At 35.2% G+C, this 25,709-nt stretch overlaps 2 protein-coding genes and 1 pseudogene across 3 annotated transcripts; all 3 read left to right on the forward strand.

Moving 5' to 3' along the window:
- The first annotated feature begins 507 nt into the window (after positions 1-507).
- LOC104701250 (marneral synthase-like) lies at positions 508-7,397 on the forward strand. Of its 2 annotated transcripts, none has more exons than XM_010416897.2 (14): positions 508-810; positions 928-1,113; positions 1,239-1,328; positions 3,347-3,547; positions 3,654-3,738; positions 3,872-4,038; positions 4,122-4,313; positions 4,520-4,633; positions 5,583-5,825; positions 5,916-6,014; positions 6,190-6,246; positions 6,349-6,395; positions 6,487-6,973; positions 7,081-7,397. In XM_010416897.2, the coding sequence occupies exons 1-14, from the start codon at positions 607-609 to the stop codon at positions 7,189-7,191; spliced, it is 2,283 nt and encodes a 760-aa protein (XP_010415199.2). In that variant the 5' UTR covers positions 508-606; the 3' UTR covers positions 7,192-7,397. The 2 variants fall into 2 exon arrangements, with proteins under 2 accessions (XP_010415199.2, XP_087315420.1); XM_087459294.1 differs by having other exon boundaries at positions 587-810; positions 1,239-2,906.
- Positions 7,398-11,164: 3,767 nt separating this feature from the next.
- On the forward strand, positions 11,165-16,417 carry LOC147941401 (uncharacterized; annotated as a pseudogene).
- Positions 16,418-18,080: 1,663 nt separating this feature from the next.
- Positions 18,081-21,226, forward strand: LOC104701251 (cytochrome P450 71A16). The gene is made up of 4 exons (XM_010416898.3): positions 18,081-18,599; positions 19,848-20,345; positions 20,435-20,716; positions 20,803-21,226. The coding sequence occupies exons 1-4, from the start codon at positions 18,216-18,218 to the stop codon at positions 21,130-21,132; spliced, it is 1,494 nt and encodes a 497-aa protein (XP_010415200.2). The 5' UTR covers positions 18,081-18,215; the 3' UTR covers positions 21,133-21,226.
- Positions 21,227-25,709: the final 4,483 nt, after the last annotated feature.

Below are 25,709 nucleotides of genomic sequence, written 5' to 3' on the forward strand. Positions count from 1 at the left end.
ACATGAGCGTGGAGGATTAAAAATAACTAGAGCATTGAAAACAAAACAATACTCTCTCCGTTTATTTTAAGAAATGTTGACATGGTCAACATTTCCAGGTAAAGTTTAAAAGTTGCTGGTTCAAATAATATATAGGAGGGAATCATCGAAAATATTCTGGTATTCGGCTTGAGAAGATGCAATGGTCCAATCCTAAAATCTCTTAATTATTTAATTATCTTAAGAGATTTTTTTTATATATATAGAAAATACTCACAAATTAGAAGAAGTTATAAAATACATCTCATAATTTTAGATAAACACAATTAAGAAAAAAAACATAATACATATCATAATATTTTATTTTATGATTTTACTCTGATCGATGGTCTACCCCGATTACTTATTTATATAAAATAATACTAAGGGGTTTGACCTAAAATTGTTTGCATGTGTTCTATACAACTTGGAAGTTAATAATTTATCAAAATTATTATAACTTAGAATTGATTAACAAGTTAAGTAAAACATTTTAAAAGTTCAAGAACTAATCTCTGAGCAAACTAAGATCGTCTTCTTAATAAATATCTTGATGATTAACGAGCTAGAGTAGAGGGTTGACACGAAATGTGGAGGTTGAGAATCGGAGCTGAGGCAAGACAAGACCCTCACTTGTTCACCACCAACAACTTTGCCGGAAGACAGATCTGGGAGTTTGATGCTAATGGGGGCTCTCCCGAGGAACTTGCCGAGGTCGAGGAGGCTCGCCTGAAATTCTCAAACAACAAGTCACGTTTCAAGGCTAGTCCTGATCTCTTCTGGCGTATGCAGGTTGGTCATGAAACGTCTCTACTCTTTTGTTTTGTCTTTTTGACAATTATATTATCACATTTTATAAGTTTTTGTTCCAAATATATATAATCATTAGTTGGTTCTTTGGTTTTATAGTTTCTAAGGGAGAAAAAGTTCGAGCAGAAGATCCCCAGAGTGAGAGTAGAGGATGCAGAGAAGATAACATATGAAGACGCGAAAACAGCACTAAGAAGAGGAGTACTCTATTACGCAGCGTGTCAGTCTAAGGACGGGCATTGGCCTGCTGAATGCTCTGGTTCTATGTTCTTGGACGCTCCCTTTGTGAGCTTATCTCACTTTTACTCTGTTTATTTTTCTCTTGTTACTCATATTTATTTATCCATTCGGAAGGAATATCATTCTTTCTTCATAATAATGTAATGAATTTCTTTGAAAAACTGGCACAGGTGATATGCTTGTACATTACCGGACACCTGGAGAAAATCTTCACTCCGGAGCATGTCAAAGAGTTACTCCGTTACATGTACAACACTCAGGTATAAATTGTAACGGTCTCCGTCCAGAACCTCCTAAAATTTCAAAAAAAATTTTAAAAATTTATACTAAATAAACGGAGAAGCTAAAATCTCCTAAAACTATCCATATAAGATTTAAAACACTCAATATTTATTAGGTATCTCACTGATTAACATTTTTTTAAAATTTTCAGAATTGCCTATATTAAGATTTTTTACATGACAGACCAGCCATTTCAATATTTCACATTTTTATAATTACGTAAAATTTATATATTATAAATAAGTGTATGTACAACGTCCCACATTGAATAATATAAAATAATAATAATAAGATATATTTCCCTGTTATTAATGTGAAAATACATTTAGTAAAGTAATTTTTTTTTTGTGCACCCAATTCCTTAAATTAAACTAGAAAGATACATGATAGATGATGAGCACATTCGGACAGACCCGAATTGCCAGCTTGAAGATTAAACCAGTTTGAACCAATACAAGATAAAGATAGAGACACAAGTCTTGAGAAGCTTGATAGGGTCCAGGAGAAGTATCAAATCTAACTAACACAAGCTTGCCCGTGAAAGTGATAGAATTCAACACAAAAAACTGACTGGGAAGAAGATAGTCACCATACACTGTGACGTTAAAAGGAGAACACTCTCAAATGATTCTCCCACGAAGGAGGGGAGGTTTGAGCATGGTCGCTCTCTCAAAATTCTGCTTGCACTTGGCGAAGCGTGAGCCAACAGAGGAGACGCCGTAGACTGGCTCTGCCTCAAACGCAAACACGAAAACACCGGAGAAGTATCCAGTGAGCAAACTCAGCCATAAATGGTCAGACAACAAACCAACAAAAGTGGTTCTAGAATGGAAACTAGTTCCATATATCTGAGCCAATAGGGAGAGGGAATAACTAGTTCCATATATCCAGTGTCTAATCCATCTGAACTAGTCTTCACCGCAACCAAGGGAGGGCCAGAGAAGTATCCGGCAAACACAGAGAAGTATCCGAGAGTTCCAACCTTGAAACATAGAGAAATGGAAGAGCGACCAACCTTGATCAAAGAGGACGTGTCAAGCTGCTCGAGAAGCAAAGATGGCGTGGTTGAGAATACGATTGATTCAGCAACCAAGACGATGAGCCAGTCCCAAACAAGAGGGCCACTGAGATAGATGAACACCTTCAGTGGGGCTGCGGCTGAGAGGCGGAGGTGAAGCTATCTCGACAAGAGGGTCTGGCGGATCTGGAGGTTCCGGCGGGTCCGGAGGAGACAAAACGCTCACCCGCGGCGCCAGATCTGGTGGTCGTGGACATGAGAAACCCACCGAAAGCAGCTGTACGCAAGACATGGGAATGAAACAAGGTTCGCCCGCGTAGATCTGCCGACGCAAATGAGAATACGGATCTTCGTAGTCCTTAGTCGGACCCGAGAGAGGCGAGAGAAACTCCGATTAGGCGATGAGGCTAGCGGGACAGCGGAGGAGGAGAGGCATCATCTCGTCGGCGAGCGGCTGTCTCGGACTTCGTGCCTGAGAGAGAAGGAAACTAGGGCCGCCACTGCTCAATAGCAGTTAAACGCAGTAAAGTAACCTTTTGTAAGATTTACATAATTAAATCCTTGCTACTTTAAATAAATATCATAACTTGAAGTTAGTATTTGAAATATCCAAACATACACCTAAAATAATTATAAAAGAAATTAGTATTTATTATTTAAATATTCTAAATACTTTTTAACTTGTTAAAAAAAATATTGCGGATCATGTTATAGAATAGGTTTAAATTTACATATATATGATTATATAGATTTTTACGGATTGAACTACTAAATTGCGCAAAAATATTTTAGTTTAATATTGAATGAGTTAACCAGAGGTATTAAGTCAAAACATATTAAAACAACTACAAAAAAATACAATATATATATTTTTAATAATTATTAAAAAAATTATTGCACAGTATACCACGGATTAAAATCTAGTATTGTTATAGCTTGTAAGATATGATATGTAATACCATAACCATTGCTTTGCAGAACGAAGATGGTGGCTGGGGGTTAGATGTGGAAAGCCATAGCGTTATGTTTTGCACGGTCCTCAACTACATCTGCTTACGGATTTTGGGAGTAGAACCAGATCTTGATGGTCAGCGAAGTGCGTGTGCAATGGCTCGTAAATGGATCCTAGACCATGGGGGTGCCACCTATGCGCCCTTGATCGCTAAAGCTTGGCTTTCGGTATGTTTTAAGACACATCTAACTTCGGAGGTTTCTAAAACAATGTTTTATCAAAGTATGTTGTAGTTCGATTCATAAAATGCATCAATTAATGTTCTTTATCCAGGTTCTCGGAGTGTATGACTGGTCTGGTTGCAAACCGTTACCACCCGAAATTTGGATGCTCCCTTCTTTTTCTCCCATAAATGGAGGTTCCATAATTCATCATACCTTACGATATGAATATTGTTATGATGTGTTGTACTTGATTCAGTTACTTATCTTTACGACACTGAGTTGTCCAAGCATGTCCCTAAAACCATTTTTATATACCTATGAATGCAGGTACTTTATGGATATATATCCGGGATCTTCTCATGGGAATGTCATACTTGTATGGTAAAAAATTTGTAGCTACACCAACCCCTCTCATTCTACAGCTCCGGGAAGAACTTTTTCCTCAGCCTTACAACAAAATCATTTGGAGCCAAGCTCGTAATAGATGCGCAAAGGTTAGTGTAGTCATGTGGATAACAAAATTAAATGACATTTTATATGTTTATAAGAAAGAAAAATTCCGATGACAATGATGCAGGAAGATCTATTCTATCCAAAGTCATTTGGACAAGAATTGTTTTGGAAAGGGGTTCATATGCTTTCGGAGAATATCATAAACCGCTGGCCTTTCAACAAGTTCATAAGACAAAGAGCACTTCGAACCACAATGGAACTTGTTCACTACCATGATGAAACGACCCATTATATCACTGGTGCATGTGTTGCGAAGGTACTATACTTAGATTAGTTACATAATATAATATACTGAACGTACCAAAATCCATATGGTGAAAAACTGACGACACTAACACAAACTATTAAATTACAAATCATTAGTTAAGAAATTAATATAATGTGACAAATTAATTACCCTATAAAAGAAAAGTAAATGATGCAATGTGACAAATTAACTTTTTAATTTTGTTATTTTGGTAGCCGTTTCATATGCTTGCATGTTGGGTAGAAGACCGGGATGGTGATTATTTCAAGAAGCATCTTGCTCGAGTCCCCGATTTCATATGGATTGCCGAAGATGGCCTTAAAATCCAGGTAAAAGCTACTTGCTTGTTTTGATAATTTCAGTTGATTCGAATTAAGATACGACAATGAATTTTACTTGCATTACTCTATTTGAGTCCATTCAAATTCAAAACCAGTTGACAATAAAAAATTGACTTGTATCGTTTTATATATTATTTCAAATTATTAATGCTAGATCTGAACATTATTCATGGCTTTGATTTCAAAATTACTCGAGAGGAAAAAACGAATTAACTCATGTTCTATACATATTTAATATGATAACTCTAAAATATTATATTATAATTTTTTTTGTTCTAAAAATACGTTAATAAATTTTATTTTTCAATAATTCATTATTAAAAAGTAGGGCTGGACATTCGGGTAACCCGTTCGGGTTCGGGTATTACCCATTCGGATTCGGGTAAACGGGTTTAGAAAAATAGAACCCATTGGGTATTTTTTGATATATGGGTTCGGTTCGGTTTGGGTACTATCGGGTTCGGGTCGGTTTGGGTTACAAATTTTAGAACCCGATTAGTACCCGAACTACCGGGTACCCGAAAAAATATAATTAAATTTAAATAAATTTAGTTAAATTTTGACTTACATAACAAAATATTTAAGATATTTTGATTATTTTTGATATTTAGGTATAAAACTAAATGAAATATTCAAAATTATAATCATAATTTTGGGGTAATTGCATTATATTAATGATAAATATTATAAATATGTTTATATATTCGGGTTTAATGGATACCCAAACGGGTACCGGGTATTACCTGACCCTTACCCGAACCACGGGTATTAGAAAATAGAACCCAATAGAGTTTTATAGGCAAACCCGAACCCGGTTTTTCGGGTCGGGTTCCGGGTTGGGTATTCGGGTACGGTTTTTATGCCCACGCCTATTAAAAAGATTCAAAACTCTATCTTAATTTTGGTATCTAAACCCTATTGTCACTTGTGCAAGCAGTTAATGGGTAGCCAGTCGTGGAATGCAGCCCTCTCGCTCCAAGTTATGTTAGCCGCAAACATGGATGATGAGATTCGATCAACCCTCACAAAAGGATACGACTTCTTGAAGCAATCTCAGATTAGCGAGAACCCTCTTGGGGAACATCTCAAAATGTTTAGAGACATAACCAAAGGGGGATGGACATTTCAGGACCGAGAACAAGGGTTGCCGATTTCGGACGGTACTGCCGAAAGTATAGAGGTGGGCACTATATCTTAAATCTATAAAAAAAAAAAAAAACTAAATGTTTTTATCTATAAAAAAACTAAATGTGTGCCGCTCCTTCCTCAGTGCTGCCTACTCTTCCACCGCATGCCCTCCGAGTTCATTGGCGAAAAAATGGATGTAGAGAAGCTCTATGATGCCGTCAATTTTCTAATCTATCTGCAGGTAAACTTCTATATGATGTTAACTCTACAATTGAATGTATTAGGCCAAGTAAGTGAATATTGATTATAGCTAGTTAAATAGGTGTTATATAGAGCTTCTTTGATTGTTTGGTTAAGCGAATCTTTTTTTCAACATTGAGGTGAAACGATATTAAGTTGTTGTCAATGTATAACAGAGTGATAATGGAGGTATGACGGTTTGGGAGCCAGCTCCTGGAAAAAAATGGCTAGAGGTAACAGTCCAACTATTAATTGTTTGAATATAAATGGAATTATGGAGGAATAATTTCATTTTAAGAGAGGCTAAAGTAATGGTGATATTGTAACGAATGCAGTGGCTTAGTCCGGTGGAGCATGCAGAGAACACAGTTGTGGAGCATGAGTAATATTTTATTTTATCTTATATACTTTGTTTTTTGACTTAACTAATTCTTTTGTTAAAGAAAAAATGAAATTGGATCTTTTATCGTTAGGTACCTTGAATGTACGGGCTCGGTGATTGCGGGATTGGCTAGCTTTACGAAAGAATTTCCCGATCACCGACCAAAAGAAATCGAAAATTTAATCAAGAAAGGCGTAAAATACATAGAGGACTTGCAAATGTCAGATGGTTCATGGTACGGAAACTGGGGTGTTTGTTTCACGTATGGAACGCTTTTTGCAGTAAGAGGTCTAGCGGCTGGAGGGAAGAATTATGGTAATTGCGAAGCTATACGTAGAGCGGTACAGTTTGCTCTCAACACGCAAAACGTCGAAGGCGGTTGGGGAGAAAGCCCTATGTCTTGCCGTAACAAGAAATATATTCCTTCCAAAGGAAACAGGACAAATGTGGTTAATACCGGACAAGCTATGATGGTTCTAATTATAGGTGGTCAAATGGAGAGAGACCCTTCGCCTGTTCATCACGCCGCCAAAGTGTTGATTAACTCACAGTTGGATAATGGTGATTTCCCACAACAGGTTTGGTTCCCTTTTTCTAATTGTTTTGTCCTATATTTGATTTTTTCTCAGGGTACTCGAAATACGACATTTATAGATGTTTTGTTTTGAATTTCAATTTTTTGCAGGAAAGAAGAGGGATCTACATGAATATGCTGCTGCATTATCCAACCTATAGAAACATGTTCACTCTTTGGGCACTCGCATTTTACACAAACACTCTACTACGTCTCCTCTAGTCTTGACGACATCATATTTGAATCTTAATAATAAATTACCATCAGATAATTACATTTGAAACTAAAATAAGACCTATGTAATACATACCCCAGATCGGGATATCCACCTTTCAAAAATCTTTGTACCATGTGCTATTTTTTTTTTAAGACGCATCTCCGGTGAGAAAAGCTAATCACCAGAGTTGCTAATATATAAATTAACATAATAATGAGAGTGAAAGGGGGAAAGAAGAGAATTGTTTTTTGAGTTGCTTATACAAGCAATGTTTCTCAGCAAATATAAATAGGTGTCAACTTTTTAATAGTTATTATTAATAAAATACAATGAATATATATATATATATATATGATTAAAATAATAAAAAAAATTTAAGAAACCTTTAAATAGTTGTTGATCCTATTTGATAATTATTTCAAAGATTTAGGCTTTAAAATACAAAAATAAATAATAATAATAAAAAAAGGACTCATTGCTTTTGCACATCCGGCACACCTCAAGAGCAGACACTATCCAAACTATCCTCAATCAACAAAGCAATCATCTCCACTTTTCTCTGAACGCTCTCCAGCTATTCAAGGTTGTTAACCATTCAATGAAGCATTGTCCCTACATGTTTGAACATTTTCTTATTGTAAAACACACCTGATAGACACCATATTGGCTTTCCATTGTGAGAAAGTTTGCAAGCTATCGATCCTTACTTACAAACATATGAGGTGGGCACCATAGAGTATAACAGATGCTTGCAAGCCAATGTAGAGTCTAGCAGACACTTGCAAGGTAACACAGAGTCTAACAGACTTGCAGGTAACGCAAAGTCTAGTAGGCACCTATGGGGAGATGCAGAGTACGACAGGCACAAGTGGGGCACCACATATTCTGGAAAACAGTTTGGGGGACTATAGAGTCTAGGTGACATATGTAGTGCCTCATAGCTTGTGAAAAACACATACAAAGAAACGAAGAGTCATACTGACATTTTCAAGACACCGTAGTCTTTCTGACATCTATAAGACACCACAAAGATTGGACTACATCCGCAAGACACCACAAAGTGTATCGTAACCATCTGACCAGAAAAAACAAAACTACTCGAGTTTTGCCCCTCTTCAACTCCAACAAGAAAAACAGACATGCTCTGTTGTATGGTGGAACCACAAATTGTGCCTATATTAATGTTTAGCCCATACATTATCCGAGTTGTGTATTATGCAAAATAAAAAACATAAGCTCTAGGGTTTCTTTATAAAAGGAAAGCTAGAGTTAAAGAAACAACAACTCACTGAAGGACAAGCCGAATGTTGTACACACGCTGGGTTTAGCTGCAACAAGGCAGATGCAAAAGCGTAGCGCAGGGTGCAGTGAAAATAGCATGCATAGAATGTTGTACGAATAACATGCAACAATGCACAAAACCATGATAAAGGAATAGAAGCTAGGCTGGGACCGAAGGGCTGAGAGGTGTGATGTTTGTCAGCTAGTGAAGGCTGAGCATCAGGTACCAGGTGGATTGCTGAATCCATATCTCTTCAGGGCACTTTCATGAGAAACAAAGGTGGAGCTCTTTCATGATAATAAAATAGTGTTATTACTACGATACTTTGCAACGATCGTATTCGTCAAGAATTTGTAACATTTTTTTATTTATTTTTGCAATGATTAATGTACGTAACAATTTTACTACAAATTTATTACTGTCTGTTGCATTTTTCATTACAAATTAGCAATATTATTACGCACACAAAAATGTCTTGCAAATTTTGCAAGAAATATTTAACGGTTATGATTTGTGGCAATATTGCAAATTAGATTTAGTAAAAATATGTGGCAGGATATATAACACCTTTATAACTGTATTTACAACAATTTATAACTCTTTTGCAACACATTTTTTCTATAAAATTACCTTTTAATATATATATATATATATATATATATATATATATATATATATTCACATCTTTATTTTTGGACAGATATTTTCTAGTGGCTCGTTGATGTGTTGTTTGGCTTCTATTAGGTTGCTAGAGTTGGTCATTAATTAGAATGATGTTAGGATGCTGGTATGTTGCGTCTTGATATCATTGAGTTCATGGTTATTGGTATTGATTTATTGGTTGTTGGATAATTGATGGTTTAATATTGGTTATTTCTGTTGTTGAATTGAGTGTGGTTAGATTGTTAATAAGTATGTGATCATTATTTAATTATTATTTAAAAGAAATGGGTCGGGTCGTTTCAATCATGACTCCCATCGGTTGTTGTTGGCTTGTGGAGTTGGAACAAGGGCACGTTGAGGAACAGCGCTGAAGCGGTTCACCCAACCTAGCAAACAGGTTATCACCAAGGACATCATCACCTTCATCATCCTCCTCAAAGACTTCTTCACCCTGTCCTGGCAAGTTATGAGCTCCTTTTTGTTCTTACAGGACTGCTCGTATTGATGCATCAACACAAAACGGTCGCTAACATTTCGAAAGCCATAATCAAATTAAAAAATGGGCTGAATTTTTGTGACTGTATGCAATAAGAGATATATTTTTAATAATTATTAAAACAAAGACGAAAAATAAACGAAAATGAGCTATATGCGGTTCGAACTCGTAGTGGGTAAGCCTTCACTAACACTCCTAATTAACGCCACTAAACCAAATAAATTTTTTAAAAATTAGGACCAAATTTTGTATATAATATATACGGTCGCAAGGTGATGCTTCATTGGCTTGGCCTATGGGCTGGCTCTGCTGATCAACAGTAGTGCGTAACTTGTCACGCCAGTTCTGTTGAAAGTCAGACATCATTCCTCGAAACACATTGTTCTGCTCATCAAGTTGCTGTTGCAGGTACTTCTTTGGTGGCATGATTAGGATCAGTGAGTCTCTGACTCTGATACCAACTAATGTATGGAACAATAACAATTGAGAACTCAAGTATCAATGGAAAGACTTCGGTTTGAGAAAAGCTTTCTCTTTTTACGAATCAAAAACAACCAACGAACAAGAATACAATGATTAGAGTACTTATAGCAAAATGTAAAAAACCCTAGCAAGCCTTGAAGCCTAAGAAACGAAGCGGACATAACAAAACCCAAACGAGAAACCCAACATAATTATAAAATAAAGACATAGTTTAGAAGCCTAATAAAATAAGCAGCCTAATAAAAGAAGTAGTAGATGATGCTACATCATTAACCCTCTCTGCCAAAACAGGTCAAATATACATGAGCATTGCCTTGTAATTTCGAGTTGTTGAAAGCTAACAACGTTATTAAAGCTTACCGTTTAAGAAACTTTATGAATGTTTTAAGCAACACCAAATTAATATTTTAGTTAACCACTCATTTACTTTAATTGTTGACCCAGGAAGAAAATTACTTATCTCGAACATATCACTAGCTTCAAGTGGTTGGCTGGTATCCAATGGTCCCCTTGAAGATCTTACGAAAAGGTGACTCCAGAAGTTTCATTAAGCGCCAAATTATTTTAGGTTTTTTTTTTGTGTTTCCAATCAAACATTTATTAAATGTTTTCGATCAAACATTTATTAAAAAAAATCAAAAATATTAAGCGTCAAAGTTATATATTTTACCAGTGTTGTGACATTTTTACCTGATTGGTGATTTGATTCTATATATATTTCTAAAATAGTTAAATGAATATATGTGCATTTGAATATGAAAAAAAAAAGATGAATTGCTCGGAGGCGATTCTTAAGGCGATTAAGCGGTTATTTTCTTGTCATTTTCCGACGAAGATTCAGACGGTTATTTGCGCCGGAGTGGGTAAGTTTCTTCTATCCCACGATCGAGCGGTTTCTTCCGGCAAAGGCGTGGAGACTTTGTACGATGTAGCAGTTGAACAGAGATGGAGTGCTATCTATTTAAGAGTTCGATTTGGGTATTTGTCAGACAAAAATCTTTCTCAGAATCTTCCCAAGTACTATACTACACTCTTCAATATCGATTGATTTCCAATGGATGATAACATTCTCCGTGCCCTCCAGAACATCGATCTCGGAATCGATGATGATCCAATCGCCCTACCACAAGCAATCGTGCAACAAGCGGTGAACGAAAATCAGTTCTGTCTCATGGGTCGCCCTTTGATGCCAAGAAAACAGAATCTTCGGCAAATCATGTCTGCCCTACCGCGTTCATGGGGCCTCGTTGGCTATGTCCGAGGTCGAATAGTGGAACAAAGGCGCTTCCAATTCATCTTCCCTTTAGAGGAATCACTCGAGACAGTCATACGAAGGGGCCCGTGGTCATTTGCAGATCGTATGCTCGTCCTCCAACGCTGGTCTCCAAATTTGGACCCACTGTCTCTCAATTTCATTCCTTTCTGGATCCAAATTAGGGGTATACCTCTCCAATATCTGAATCATGGCGTCATTGAGAGCATTGCGGATTCCCTGGGAGATACTTTAAGCATCGACTTCGCCGAGACATCACCAAACCGGGTCCAATTTGTCCGTGTTCAAATTAACTGGAATGTGGATATCCCTCTCCGCTTCCAACGAAACTACCAATTCTCTCCTGGTGTTAATACGACCTTGGGTTTCTTCTATGAAAGATTGAGAGGATTTTGCAAAGTTTGTGGATTACTGACTCACGATTCCGGAAGATGTCTGATTCAAAATGGTGGTCTCCACGAGTCTGATGGTGATGAAGATGATGCTGACGATATGCCAGAGCATCACGGTAACCCGGGAGTCCATATCCAAGAAGTTGATAACGATGGCAACCCCATAGAGGATAATGAAGTCGAAGAGCCAGCAAATCCAGCGGTTAACCCAGATAATATCCCACCCGATGAACAAGAGCTCTCTGACATTGATCCAGACCACAATGCACTTGACAATATCTCCTCTGGATCTCAGGGAGACGGAGAAAATGGTGAGACAACATTACTCAACCCTTTTCCATCCTTTGTTAATGATGCAGATGATGCAGTTGGTACAATTCAAAACATGGCAAGTGAGTTACGCAAGAGGAAAAAGGAGCCGGATACAGAGGATGCAGAATTCTCCAGGAAAAGAAAGATAAGACCGAGTGAAGCAAGCAGATCGGGAACGACAAACATTGGTGCTGAACAAGATGGAGCCACGGTGGGGCCTATTCCACCACCGGTTCCATGAGAGTTGGATTTTGGAACAGTCAAGGCATGGGACAACACCTTACAGTTCGACGCCTAGAAGAGATACATCGTGTGTATCTCTTGGACATGTTGTTCCTAGTTGAAACAAAGCAACAAGATAATTATATCAGAGATAAGGGTGTCAGTTTGGGGTTCAGTGATATGTGTATTGTCTCTCCTAGAGGTTTAAGTGGTGGTTTAGCTGTTTTCTGGAAGAATCATGTTTCTGTTCAAGTTATTTCCCAAGATGTAAGACTTGTAGATCTTTATGTTGAATACAAATCTTTTAATTTCTACTTGTCTTCCATTTATGGTCACCCGATCCCTAGTGAAAGACACCATCTATGGGAAAAGCTTCAGAGAATATCAACAACTAGAAATGGTCCTTGGATGATGTGTGGTGATTTCAATGAGATCCTACACCCAGAAGAAAAACAAGGGGGAAGGCAGAAAAGTCTTTGCAGTCTAAGGACCTTTACAACAATGATCGACTGTTGTAATATGCAAGACTTGAAGTTTAAGGGGAACCCTTTTAGTTGGGTTGGTAAGAGACAGAAGGAAACAATCCAGTCATGTTTGGACAGAGTTTTCATCAATTCTGATTGGAAAGCATCATACCCTGCTTCTGAAACAGAGTTCCTCACCATTGCAGGCTCTGACCATGCGCCTGTAATTATTGCTGTTGAAGAAGAATTTTGTGTAAAAAGAGGCCAGTTCAGATATGATAAGCGACATGTTGATTCAGAGGAATTTGTCAGAGCTGTTAAAAAAGGATGGTCAACAGGTCAACCTGATACTTATAGAGGAACTCACAACAAACTTCAGTTTTGCAGAAAAGAGTTAGCCAAGTGGAAAAGAAGATCAAAGACAAATTCAGCAGAGAAAATCCAGATCTTAAAGCTTAAACTGGACGCAGCGGAGAGAAGCAATATGACACCTTTATCAGAAGTCACAAACCTAAGGTATGAGCTAACTAAGGCGTACAACGAAGAAGAACAATATTGGAAGTTAAAGAGTAGAAATCAGTGGATGAACCTGGGAGATCGTAACACAAAATTCTTCTATGCCACCACAAAGATGCGGAAAGCTCGCAACCGTCTTAAATCCATTCTAGATGAGCAAGGTCTAGAACACTTCAGAGACGATGCTATAGGGAAAGTAGCAGAATCCTACTTCACAAAGCTTTTCACTACTACTCAACACACCAATATGGATGATATAACCTCTGACATTGAGCCCCAAGTAACAACCGAAATGAATAGAGAGCTCCAACTATTAGTTACAGATCAAGAGATTAAAGATGCAGTTTTTTCAATAGGGGCAGATAGAGCTCCCGGGTCTGATGGTTTCACCGCAGCTTTTTATCAGCAATTTTGGGATTTGATCGGTGATGATGTTTGCTCAATGGTACGTCATTTTTTTGAGACTGACAAAATGGATCATCGAATCAACCAGACTCAACTCTGTCTAATCCCGAAGATCATTGACTCAAAACTACTGTCTGATTATCGTCCGATAAGCCTTTGTACAGTCAGTTATAAGATCATTTCAAAGGTAATGGTTATGCGACTAAAACGATGCTTTAACATGCTTATCTCAGAATCACATGCAGCATTTGTTCCTGGACGTAGTATATCAGAAAATATATTGGTGGCACATGAACTTCTACATTTTCTTAAATCCAGACGTGACTTCCAGACAGGCTATATAGCTATCAAAACAGACATCAGTAAAGCCTACGACCGTGTTGAATGGAATTTCTTAGAAGCAGTTATGACACAGATGGGATTTTCTCCACGATGGGTTAAATGGATAATGGAGTGCGTAACATCAGTTTCTTATGAAGTATTAATCAATGGTTCGCCTTATGGAAAGATAAAATCAAGCAGAGGAATACGCCAAGGTGACCCACTTTCCCCTTATCTTTTTCTCCTTTGTGCAGAAGTCTTGAGTAATATGACTCAAAGAGCAGAAAGAGATAACCAGATTCATGGAATACGGTTAGCAAGAGATTGTCCGTCTATATCCCACTTACTCTTTGCAGATGATTCTTTGTTTTTCTGTCGATCATCTAATCAAGAATGTGAGCATATAGCACCAATTTTCAAGAGGTACGAGGAAGCTTCTGGGCAACAAATAAACTATGCAAAATCATCAGTGATTTTTGGATTTAAAACTCCAGATTCAAGAAGACAAAGAATTCATCAGATTTTGGGCAATGAGAGAGTTGGTGGTGGAGGAAAATATTTGGGACTCCCAGAGCAGTTTGGACGTAAAAAGGTAGAATTTTTTGAGTATATTGTACAACGAGTAAAAGAGAGAACAAAGGGATGGAACTACAAACACTTGTCTGCAGCAGGAAAAGAAATTGTTATTAAAACACTTGCGCTCCCAATGTTTTAACTGCTTTCTTTTACCGATCACCATCTGCAACGAAATCACCAGTGTAGTCTCAAAATTTTGGTGGGGACATGATAATGGAAAAAGAAAGATCCCATGGATTGCTTGGAACAGAATGATGCTCCCCAAAAAGGAAGGAGGACTGGGTTTTAAAGATCTTCAAGCCTTCAATAAAGCACTATTGGCAAAACAGGCTGCGAGACTTCTCAACAATCCCTACAGTCTTTTGGCTCGTCTCTACAAAGGTTTGTGTTATCCGGATACTCCATTTCTACAGACGCAAATAGGACCTACTGAGTCCTATGGCTGGAAATCAGTTCAAGAAGGAAAAAAGCTACTGCAACAAGGATTACAGATCAGAATTGGTAATGGGACTACTACACGTGTCTGGGAAGATCCTTGGCTCCCCACCCTTCCACCAAGACCTGCCAATGGACCAATCCTTGATAGAGACATGATGGTTTCAGATCTATGGAAAGAGAATAAGAGAGAATGGGATCCAGTAATCTTTGAAGGAGTTCTAAACCCTGAAGATCAACAACTTGCAACACAATTGTATCTCTCGAAACATGCAGAAGACGACACTTATGATTGGCCCTATACTCACCTTGGTCATCACACAATTCGGTCAGGATATTGGGTTGCTACTCACTCCAAAATACAAGATAATGCCATGATTCAACCACCCCCGGGAGCTGTAGACCTCAAAAAAGAAATATGGAAACTACCTATTACCCCGAAAGTACAACACTTCTTGTGGAGATGTTTGTCTGGAGCTTTGGCAACAACAGTACAACTCAGGACAAGAAATATTCAAGCGGATCCGGTTTGTCAACGATGCTGTTATGGTGATGAAACTATTAACCATTTGCTTTTTACTTGTCAGTTTGCAGAAGCAGTATGGCGTTGTATCTTTGCTACGATGGGAAGGAATCTGATATTTACTGATAACTTAGAGGACAACATCCGAATGTTGATCAATCTCCAACAACAACAACACTCTTCATTCATAATATGCCATCTTCCCTTCTATCTGATGTGGCATATTTGGAAATCACGCAATGACTTCATCTTCCGACAAATAAATCGCCATCCGGCCACAGAAGCGCAAAAAGGAGAACAAAAAATCAAGGAATGGTTTGAAAACACAAAAATACAACCAGATAACAACCAAGCTATGAATCACATACATAATCCTCCCACAAGAAGATCACCAAATCAACAATGGAATCCTCCACCTGAAGGTTGGTTAAAATGCAATTTTGATAACGGGTATGTACGAGGAAGGCCATATACATGCACGGGCTGGATAATACGGGACAGCTACGGAAATGTAACACGATCAGGATGTGCGAAACTGCAACAATCATATTCTGCCCTTCAAGCTGAGGCACTAGGTTTTCTTAACGCACTACAAGTGATTTGGGAACAAGGTTATAGATATGTATGGTTTGAAGGAGACAATCTGGAACTAACAAACATGATCAACAAACGACAAGATCATCACAAGCTTGGCCCATTGCTGGTTGACATACGTCATTGGATGACAAAGCTAACATACTCATCGTTGGGACATGTTACTCGGGAAGCAAATTGATCGGCTGATAAACTTTCTCATTTTGCCACAAAAATGATCCCATTATCACAAACTTTTGATGTAATACCTCGATGGTTACATGACTGTTTGTAATATACATTTTACATCAATAAAGTTAGATGTTAAAAAAAAAAAAAAGAATATATGTGCATTTGACATTGTTATCTTTAATGATTACTGTTAATTTATTCTTAAAACTTATGTTTATCAATTGTTACTAACACTTCCTAAAGTTATATCCAAAATCCCCTATATAATAAAACGGAAGTTCACAACATTATTTTGTAGACTATATAATTTTAATAAATTGGTTACAAATAGGTTATAGATTAAGTTTTATATTATTTGTATAGTCTCGATTTATTGTTTCAAAAATTTTTAAAGAGAATATTATAAATAATAATTTGATATCATCTAACTTACCATATTAATTTGTTAATTATCATTATACTTCACCTCTCATTTTTATATATGAGTCTATTTTTTGAAACAAATAAATTATCATATTATTTATTGTAATCAAAAACTAGTTTTATTTCCGGATATACCATAAGTTGAATTTAAAAAAAAATGATTCAATCTATAAAATATTCAAGTTTTATTAATATTATTATTTAAAAATAATATCTATTGAATTAAAAAAATTACTGAGTAACGGATCAAAATTTGAATATTTAAATTCAATTTCATACTTTTTGTTGAATTTTATAATTTGATTTAATATAATAAACTTTAAATAATTTATTTTGAAATATTTTTAAAATATTGAAACTTCATATTAAAGTTAGAAACTATAAACACTCTAAATTGGTTTGTTATAGCAATGTCAATAATATGTCACTATAATATGAAAGAATTTCAAAATACCAAGTTATATTAAAACCAAAAGTATAATAATATATTAAATTACTGATAATATAATAACTCGCTTTTTAAAAACCAAATTCACAAAACTATGTCTTCTAATGACATTCAAGTCATGAGGTAGAATATACATTGTTGAAATAACTTCACGTGCATGCAACATATTAAAATTTTATTTTAAAATAGAAAATATACAAAATTTTGTATAAAATAATATTTAACGAGTTATATAGTACAGGTACTTATCTAGAATCATTAATAATATAAAACTTACAAAATAAGTATCTTTTTTAAGTCATTGTATTTAGCATATCATTTTATTGCATAATATTTTATCCAAAAAACTTTTAAAAACAATCACATAAATTATATTTTATAGAAAAATTACAATATAAATAAAATAAATTTCAACCCATGCTCTAGCACGAGTTTTAATCTAGTGTACTATATAGGGAATAACCGGGATTTATTCTATCTATATTAATAAAAGGAAAAACGATGGTTAACTACATCAAGTATATGAGAATACATGGTCACACATATCAAGTATAAAAATTTATTAGTCAACGCCGGAATCAACGTCGGTCTTCGCCGGAGTCAGTCAACCGGTGTACCAGATTGTATGTCTATGGTGTTGACCACATACCGTCATATAGTTAATGCATGTGGCCATGTAATACATATACTTCGTATAATTAAGTATAAAATAGTATACTTGGTATGTGTGATCATCTATTCTTATATCTTTGGTGTAATTAGCCATCTTTTTTCAATAATAAAATTAACATAAAACCAAAATAACCGGGTCAACTTAGTTGCCTGGTATATTGTAAATTATTTTATTTGGAAAAAGTTCATTAATGATAGCACATCAGATTTAAATTTTTTGATTATTATAAGGACGATTGACCATCTTCCCTTTAAAATAAACAGCCTAGCTAGAGAGAAAGGACGATTCCATATTCACAAACCATTTCGACGCATTGAGAGAGATTGAGCTCCAAATTTATTCAAAATTAATTCTAAAATGGAAATGATAATATTAATCTCTCTTTCCTTAACCACCTTTCTAACTATTCTTCTCTTCTTTAAATTACTCCTCAAACGACCCAACCCTAACTTACCTCCGTCTCCATGGTCGCTTCCGGTCATTGGAAACCTCCATCAGCTCAGTCTCCACCCGCACCGTGCTCTCTGTTCCCTCAGTGCGCGCCATGGTCCACTCATGCTCCTTCGTTTCGGCCGTGTCCCTGTTCTCATTGTATCTTCTGCTGACGTAGCTCATGATGTCATGAAGACACATGATCTTAAGTTTGCCAACCGTCCGATCACAAAATCGGCCCACAAAATATCCAATGGCGGGCGAGATTTGGTTTTCGCCCCATATGGCGAATACTGGAGGAACGTTAAGGTTTGTACCTTTTTCGATATCTATGGTTTCTCCACAGTCTTCATATATTCTCATGAGTTGATCTCTTTGTCGATCTCCTTGATTAGTTTATCTGAATGAGAAAGAGATATTTAATTTAACATAATATTTTGTTTCACTAATGAGATTTTTGTAAATTAGATTAACAGGGTACATATAATCAAATTTTCTAATCTAACTGACATGTTAAGTTGTAATAATATAATTGGAACTTTAAAAGTGTGGATATTTTAAACTACTACATTTCTAGTTTTGTGTTCCAAAAATATAATCTTTAGTTTTCTTTTTCAATAATACCACAAATTCCAAAATTAAAACGATTTAAAACCTACATCATATCTAAATTAGAAACCACCAACCAAACATAATATTTAAGTTTTATTTCCATATACTTATTTAAGCAATATTGTTAGAAGTTTAACCCTAATATCATGTGGCATATTACAAAAAAAATGTCAATTATATTTTATTTAATTTAATAACTAACGAAAGAAAAACTTATCTTAGTTTATAAAATTAGAAAATAATATTTTAAAATTACTTAATAGATTCCATTTATTATTTCAGAAATCCTAAGAAACAATGACAAACTATTTAGAATATTTATAAAAAATTATTTATAAAACTAATAAGATTAATCCCTAAATCGTTTAATAATGACATATATACTTTAAAACTAAGATACAACATTTCTTATATTTTAAAAATATAATATATTATATCTAATTTATTAAATATATTTTTTGCACTCCACATCAACGTAATGGTATCTTACTAAAATGTAAGACATCACAAATTTTATATTTTAGTTAATATAGTATGTACAACTATAAAAAATCAAAAAGTCAAATCAAGATTTCTAAACACGACTTCTTCAATACGAGTTTTGTTTTGTTTTATGGATTTTACCAAATTTAAATGATTCACGAATTTGAATATCGTATCATGTACCTAAGATAGGTTGAAATCAGAATATAAAACTTAAGTGTAAAAGATTATAAATGTATAGAGTAATTCAAATAAAACTTTTAATATTATTTTATAACTAACAAATTACAGTAAATTTTATGCAAATATTTCTCCCTTCTGTACGCACGGGTAATTTATTTAGGATTAACAAGTATGTTTACAATAGTGACGATACATTTCGAGACAAAACCTTTAAAATCTCTTCATTTTATTGGTTTAGCTCTTTAATTTTGCTTTAATACATTTCTTTTTGGGATGCAGAGTCTATGCACAACACATCTCCTCAGCAACAAAATGGTTCAGGCCTCTGAGAAAAGAAGAGAAGAAGAGATAACTCTATTGATGGAGACGCTGGAAGAAGAAAGTTTATCTACTTCATCAGTGAATCTAAGCAAACTCATTACTAATATGGTATGCGACATAATGGGTAAAGTTGTATTGGGGAAAAAATACAGCGGCGAGGAAGGTACAATCGATGTCAAGACCATAACAAAGAGTTTCCTGGATGCCGTGGGGCTTTCCCCGGTCGGGGAATACATTCCGAGTTTGGCATGGATAGGTAAGATTACGGGTTCCGATGGTAAGCTAGAGAAAATAACAAAAAAGTTTGGTGATTTTATAGAAAAAGTGTTGCAAGAACATGAGGATATATATGCCGACAAAGAGACACCAGATTTTGTTGATATGTTGCTAACGATGCAAAGAGATGAATCCACTCAATGCCAGTTGGATAAAAGCGACTTAAAAGTCATCATATTTGTAAGATAAATCATTCATTACAATCATCATTAATATATATATAAACACAAATTCTTTGATAACCATATGAAGTTATTTGTCATTTATAGGAGATGTTTTTAGGGAGCACGACAACAACTTCCGCGGTAATAGAGTGGGCGATGACACGCCTTATGAGAAATCCAGAATGCATGAAGAAACTTCAAGATGAGATTCGTTCAATTTCGAAGAGTAATTCTTATGTATCAGGAAAAGAAGTAGAAAATATGAACTACTTAAAAGCTGTGATCAAGGAGGTACTTCGGCTGCATCCTCCTCTCCCACTATTAGTTCCGCGACTATTAAGCGAAGATGTTAAACTAAGAGGATATGACATTACTGCGGGCACACAGGTGAAATATATTTACATATTGTTTGTTATTATAACTGATATAAAAAAAAACCGTTTGGATAAAAAAAATTTAAATGGGACATATAGGTGATCGTTAATGCTTGGGCTATCCAACGAGACACTGCGACTTGGGGACCAGATGCAGAAGAATTTAGACCAGAAAGACATTTAGAAATACCTTTGGATTTCTTTGGACGGAATTTCAAATACATTCCATTTGGAGCAGGGAGAAGGTTATGTCCCGGCATTGGACTTGGGTCGGTGATGGCAAGTGTGACTTTGGCCAATCTTGTGAAACGGTTTGATTGGAGAGTTGAGCACGGACCACCAGGAGATGATCAACCAGATCTAGTAGAGGGAGCTGGCATCGATGGTTGCCGAAAATATCCTCTTGTTGTCTTTCCATCTTCTGCTTAATTTATTTTCCCATGGTACACTAGTTGCGACACATTGTTTGTGAAATGTCATAAAGTTATTTCTAATTAAAAGAGTTGCAGAGGAATTACCTAAAGTTTCGATGGACAAAAGACGAAAGATCCCCTTTTTAATAAATGCACAACATAGTTTTCGTAGACTTTATATTTTTAATAAATGGTTACAAATAGTTACAAATAGGTTATAGATATGTTATAGATTAATTCATATATTAATATTAATGGTTACACCTAAATATTATGGATATTCCAAATTATAATTGATATATTAATGGTAACAAATAAAATCATGGATAATTTAAACTGTATTTTTGGAATATTTTAGTCCTATATCACATTGTTTCTAAAGATCTTTAAACACAATATTACAAATTTATTTTCCACAGATTTTATCGATAGACCACAACGTTAACCAAAGATAGATTACGAAATTGATAGATTGATTGGTTACCAGTTAAATAGTGGGTTACAAGATAGATTACGAAATAAAATTTAACCAATGTTATAGCACGAGTACTTATCTAGAATCATTAACAATATAAAACTTACAAAATATGTGTTTTTGTTCAAGCCTTCATATTTAGCACATGATTTTATTGCATAATGTTTTATCCAAAAAAAACTTTTAAAAACAATAACATAAATTTTCTTTTATATAAAAAATACGATATAAATAAAATGAATTTCAATCCGTGCTCTAGCACGGATCTTAATCTAGTACTTGAGTAATAGGATACTAAAGCAGACCAAAACAAGAGTGACCACCCATGTTACACTACCAAAAATAAAGCATATACAATGGTAGTCCATCATTATAATCTCTCATATAAAAATAAAAAATAAACAAAATAAATATTATTAATTAATTATGAGAATCTCTCAGAAAGGTGGAGAGAGACTATAAGAGAATTTCTCCACATTTTCTAGAGACTCCCATAATTAAATATGAGTATTAAGTATTTTATTGTTTTTTTTAATACATGAAAGACTATATAGGAAGAGATTATCATTACATCTCCTCTTATTTCCACTTTCTTATTTTAATTTTTTTAAATTGTATAAATCAAAGATTTTACTTTTGAGCTAAACCGATGTCGGTACATCCGTTTTAAGGGTTTGCTTTGCTAATGCATCAATTCTTAAGTTTCAGTCGTCGTCCTCATTGTCTCTAGTTATTACGCTTACGCGTAAACTTTTACCCAATAATTGCGGGTGCGGTACTACTTTGAGAGCGACTCGATAAGAATCTTTTGCGCTATAAGTTTTATTAATGTCAATTAAGTTATAATAAAAGGAGTCATCAATTGACTCTAGGTAATTTATGCTGAAATAAAATTCAACAAAATAAAGGCATTGAGTAAAGAGAAAATATCAGGGAAAGATAAAACCTATGCAAAATAAATTTTGGGAAGCATTAGAATTCAGATCGAGATGGGACGGAAGAACCATCATGTCGAAGAAGTGGGTAAGATATCCACAAGGAAGATGTGAACTAAGTACTATATAAGGGATAAATAATAAATTGATTTTGAGTTGGAAGTTTATGACAAAATTTGTTCTAACAAGAACTCAATTTTGTTAATTCCATTGTTAGGTCTCTTAAAAAACGAGGTAATACAATAGTTTCAACCGCAGGATAAATTAATCACCTCACCTGGACAGCTGAAACCTCACCATAATTGTCCGGAGTATTAATTAAAACGATCAATTTAGACAATCTCCAATGTATTATTCTATTTTTTGCTCTAAAATAGAGTAACTCTAAAATAGAATAGGATTTCTCTCCAATATATTCCCTCGGCTTCAAAATATAAAATGTTTTAGTCAAAACACACATAATAAGAAATATTTACTTTTATAAAGTTTAACCAATCAGAAACAAGATTGCATAAAATAAATAAGAAGAAAATATAAAATTAGTCTAAAAGTTGCCTCAAAAATTGAAAACATCTTATATTATGAAAGAAGCAAAAACCTCTAAAACATCCTATATTCTGAAACGTAGAGAGTATTACTCTATTTTTTTTTCTCTATAAAGGAATATTCTAAATTATATTCTATTTCTATTTTATTATTAGTACCTTTTATTTATAAAACTAACAATTAGGCCCATATATTTTTTTTTGAAAAACTTTTATAAATCATAATATTATTTAAATTGAACATTTCAAGAAAAGTACAAAACATCATGTAAATAATAAAAAGTAGATTTTAGTTTATACATCATCATTAGTAAATATTTCCCATTCCCGCAAATGATCAATTAAAGTATTTCAAAGTGAGAAATAAGCTTCTTTATCTTTGATTTTTCTAAATCGACCAAGAAACTCTTGAAACCGGATATTAGCATTCTCTGTAATCTCGACTTCTAGAGGTGGAGCTTCTCTTCCAACTTCAATTGGTGCATCGAGATCACGTTCATCTTAAGTGTATACACCGGATATATGTATCTTAAGTGTGTTTCATTTTAGTTATATTAAATTTTTATTGAAAAATGAGTTATATCACGTAGATGTGCATGTGTCAGTAATATTCAATATGCCAATAAAAAATAATTAAGTATATAAAATATTAAGAAAGTGAGGAACAAAAGAAACACTTGCAGCTGCTGTAAAAAATAAAACAAATGAAATAATTGAAGTTATTGTCAAGCCTATAATATTACGATCCAAATTTGTTGATGTTTGTAATTAATATATGTTGTTGTTAGTAAATAACGTATGGGGTTATTAAACAAAAAGAAATTTAAATTTGAGAGACCAAGATATAAATAAAAAAGTTCACATCTAAAATAGAGGAAAAATTATAGAGTGGGGTTAGAGAAATTTTATTCTATAATAAAATAATAAAAATTTTGCTCGAAAATAGAGCGGAGTCGGAGATGCCATTACATCCAGCTGTCCATGATATTCACGCTCTTCCTACCAAAGTGTAATTTTGCTCTAAACGTTTTGTTACCTCTCCACAACTTTCATGCTGTTGTAAAACACTTAGTGGACTCCATAGACCGGCCCGTTCACAGTCCATTAGGACATGGCCATACGGCCCATATATAGTCCATTGGTTCTTGGCCTTACGGCCCATGTTATGTATCTCTAGGATTTAGGCCCATTCGGTCATGAGACTTAGGCTATGTCGGTTTGGGCTTTGGCCTTTGTACTCTCTATATATATGTAACCTCTATTCATTATCATTAATAAGACTAAGAGATTTCATCTTAAACTCTCTAGTTTCATAACACGTTATCAGCACGATAGCCTCTAAGGCCAGCTGAGAAAACCCTAACCCTAAAACCCTAAAGGCAGCCGCCGTTTCTCTCCTCCCTAAAACCCTAAAACCCTAATCGGCCGCCACCTCTATCTCTTACCCTAAAACCCTAAAAACCGCCGCCCAAATTCGGCGATCATCTTCCGTCCGTGTACGCGGCCAGTCCGGGGTAAGTTCATGTTCGAAGATCCAGTACGCGGCAAGTTCCGGCGATCAGCTTCGGCGATCAGCTTCCGTCCGTTTTGGATCCAGTACGCGGCAAGTTCCAGGGCAAAGTCCGGAGATCTCTCGGTGATAATCCAAAACTCTCGGCGATTACTTCTTGTTCGGAATCCACCATCGTCCGCGGTCCTGTTCCTGTTCGAAGATCGAGTTTTATCCGAGTTATGTTCGAGTTCGAAACCAAGGCGTGTTCCTGACGTTCGCAGTTCGCGGTTCCTGACGTTCGCAGTTCGCGGTTCCTGACGTTCGCAGTTCGCGGTTTCTGACGATAGCAGTTCGCGGTTCCGGCCGAGAGCGGTACGTAGGCGGTACGAGGATCTGTCCGAGAGCAGTCCGAGAGCAGTTCGAGAGTGGTAAGAGGATTGGGTTGATAGCAGTTCTGATCGAGGTTCGTGAGTGAAATCTGAGGTCTTTAGCTCCCAGATCAAAACCAGTCAGACCCTAATTGGTGAAAGGTAAAATAAAGTCTAACCCTCTTAGAACCATATAATCGAATCTGAACCCTAACAACTATTGAACCATAAAACATCCAAGTATACAAACAAACAAATCTTAAGAGTTCTATTCTTGTAAAACTTTAAAATCGGTTGCATAGGACTGTTAGATTGTTTGTGAATTGCACCAAAAGATATCAAGCTTGAATTTGGTTGATTGATTATTATTGCTTGATTGATTGTTGCATAAGAACCTAGAACTAAATTTGTTAGATTCATAAGATGTTAATCAAACTGTTCTAGGAGATTTAAAACTTGGTTGTTCATGCATCATAATGAAATCAAATTATGCATAGGGTATTAAGAGAACCATAAATTGCATAAATTGTTAAAATTGTATGAACCTTAAAATCGAATTGGATAGACTTTTTTTAGGATTGTTGAAATCGGATCCTAAAAACATAGAAACGATATAGGATCAATTATAAACATAAAACTGTTCTAGTAAATTAAGAAAAAAATTCGGATCCTAAAACTATGAAATTCGAAAATTATAGAACTGTTCTAGGTTGCTAGAACTATCAGGATAACTTCCAAATTTAATTTGGTAATTATCCTAAAATTTAAATAAAATATT

Source organism: Camelina sativa, chromosome 7 (assembly GCF_030686135.1).
Source record: "Camelina sativa cultivar CO46 ecotype springtype chromosome 7, ASM3068613v1".
Classification (NCBI taxonomy): Eukaryota; Viridiplantae; Streptophyta; class Magnoliopsida; order Brassicales; family Brassicaceae; genus Camelina; species Camelina sativa.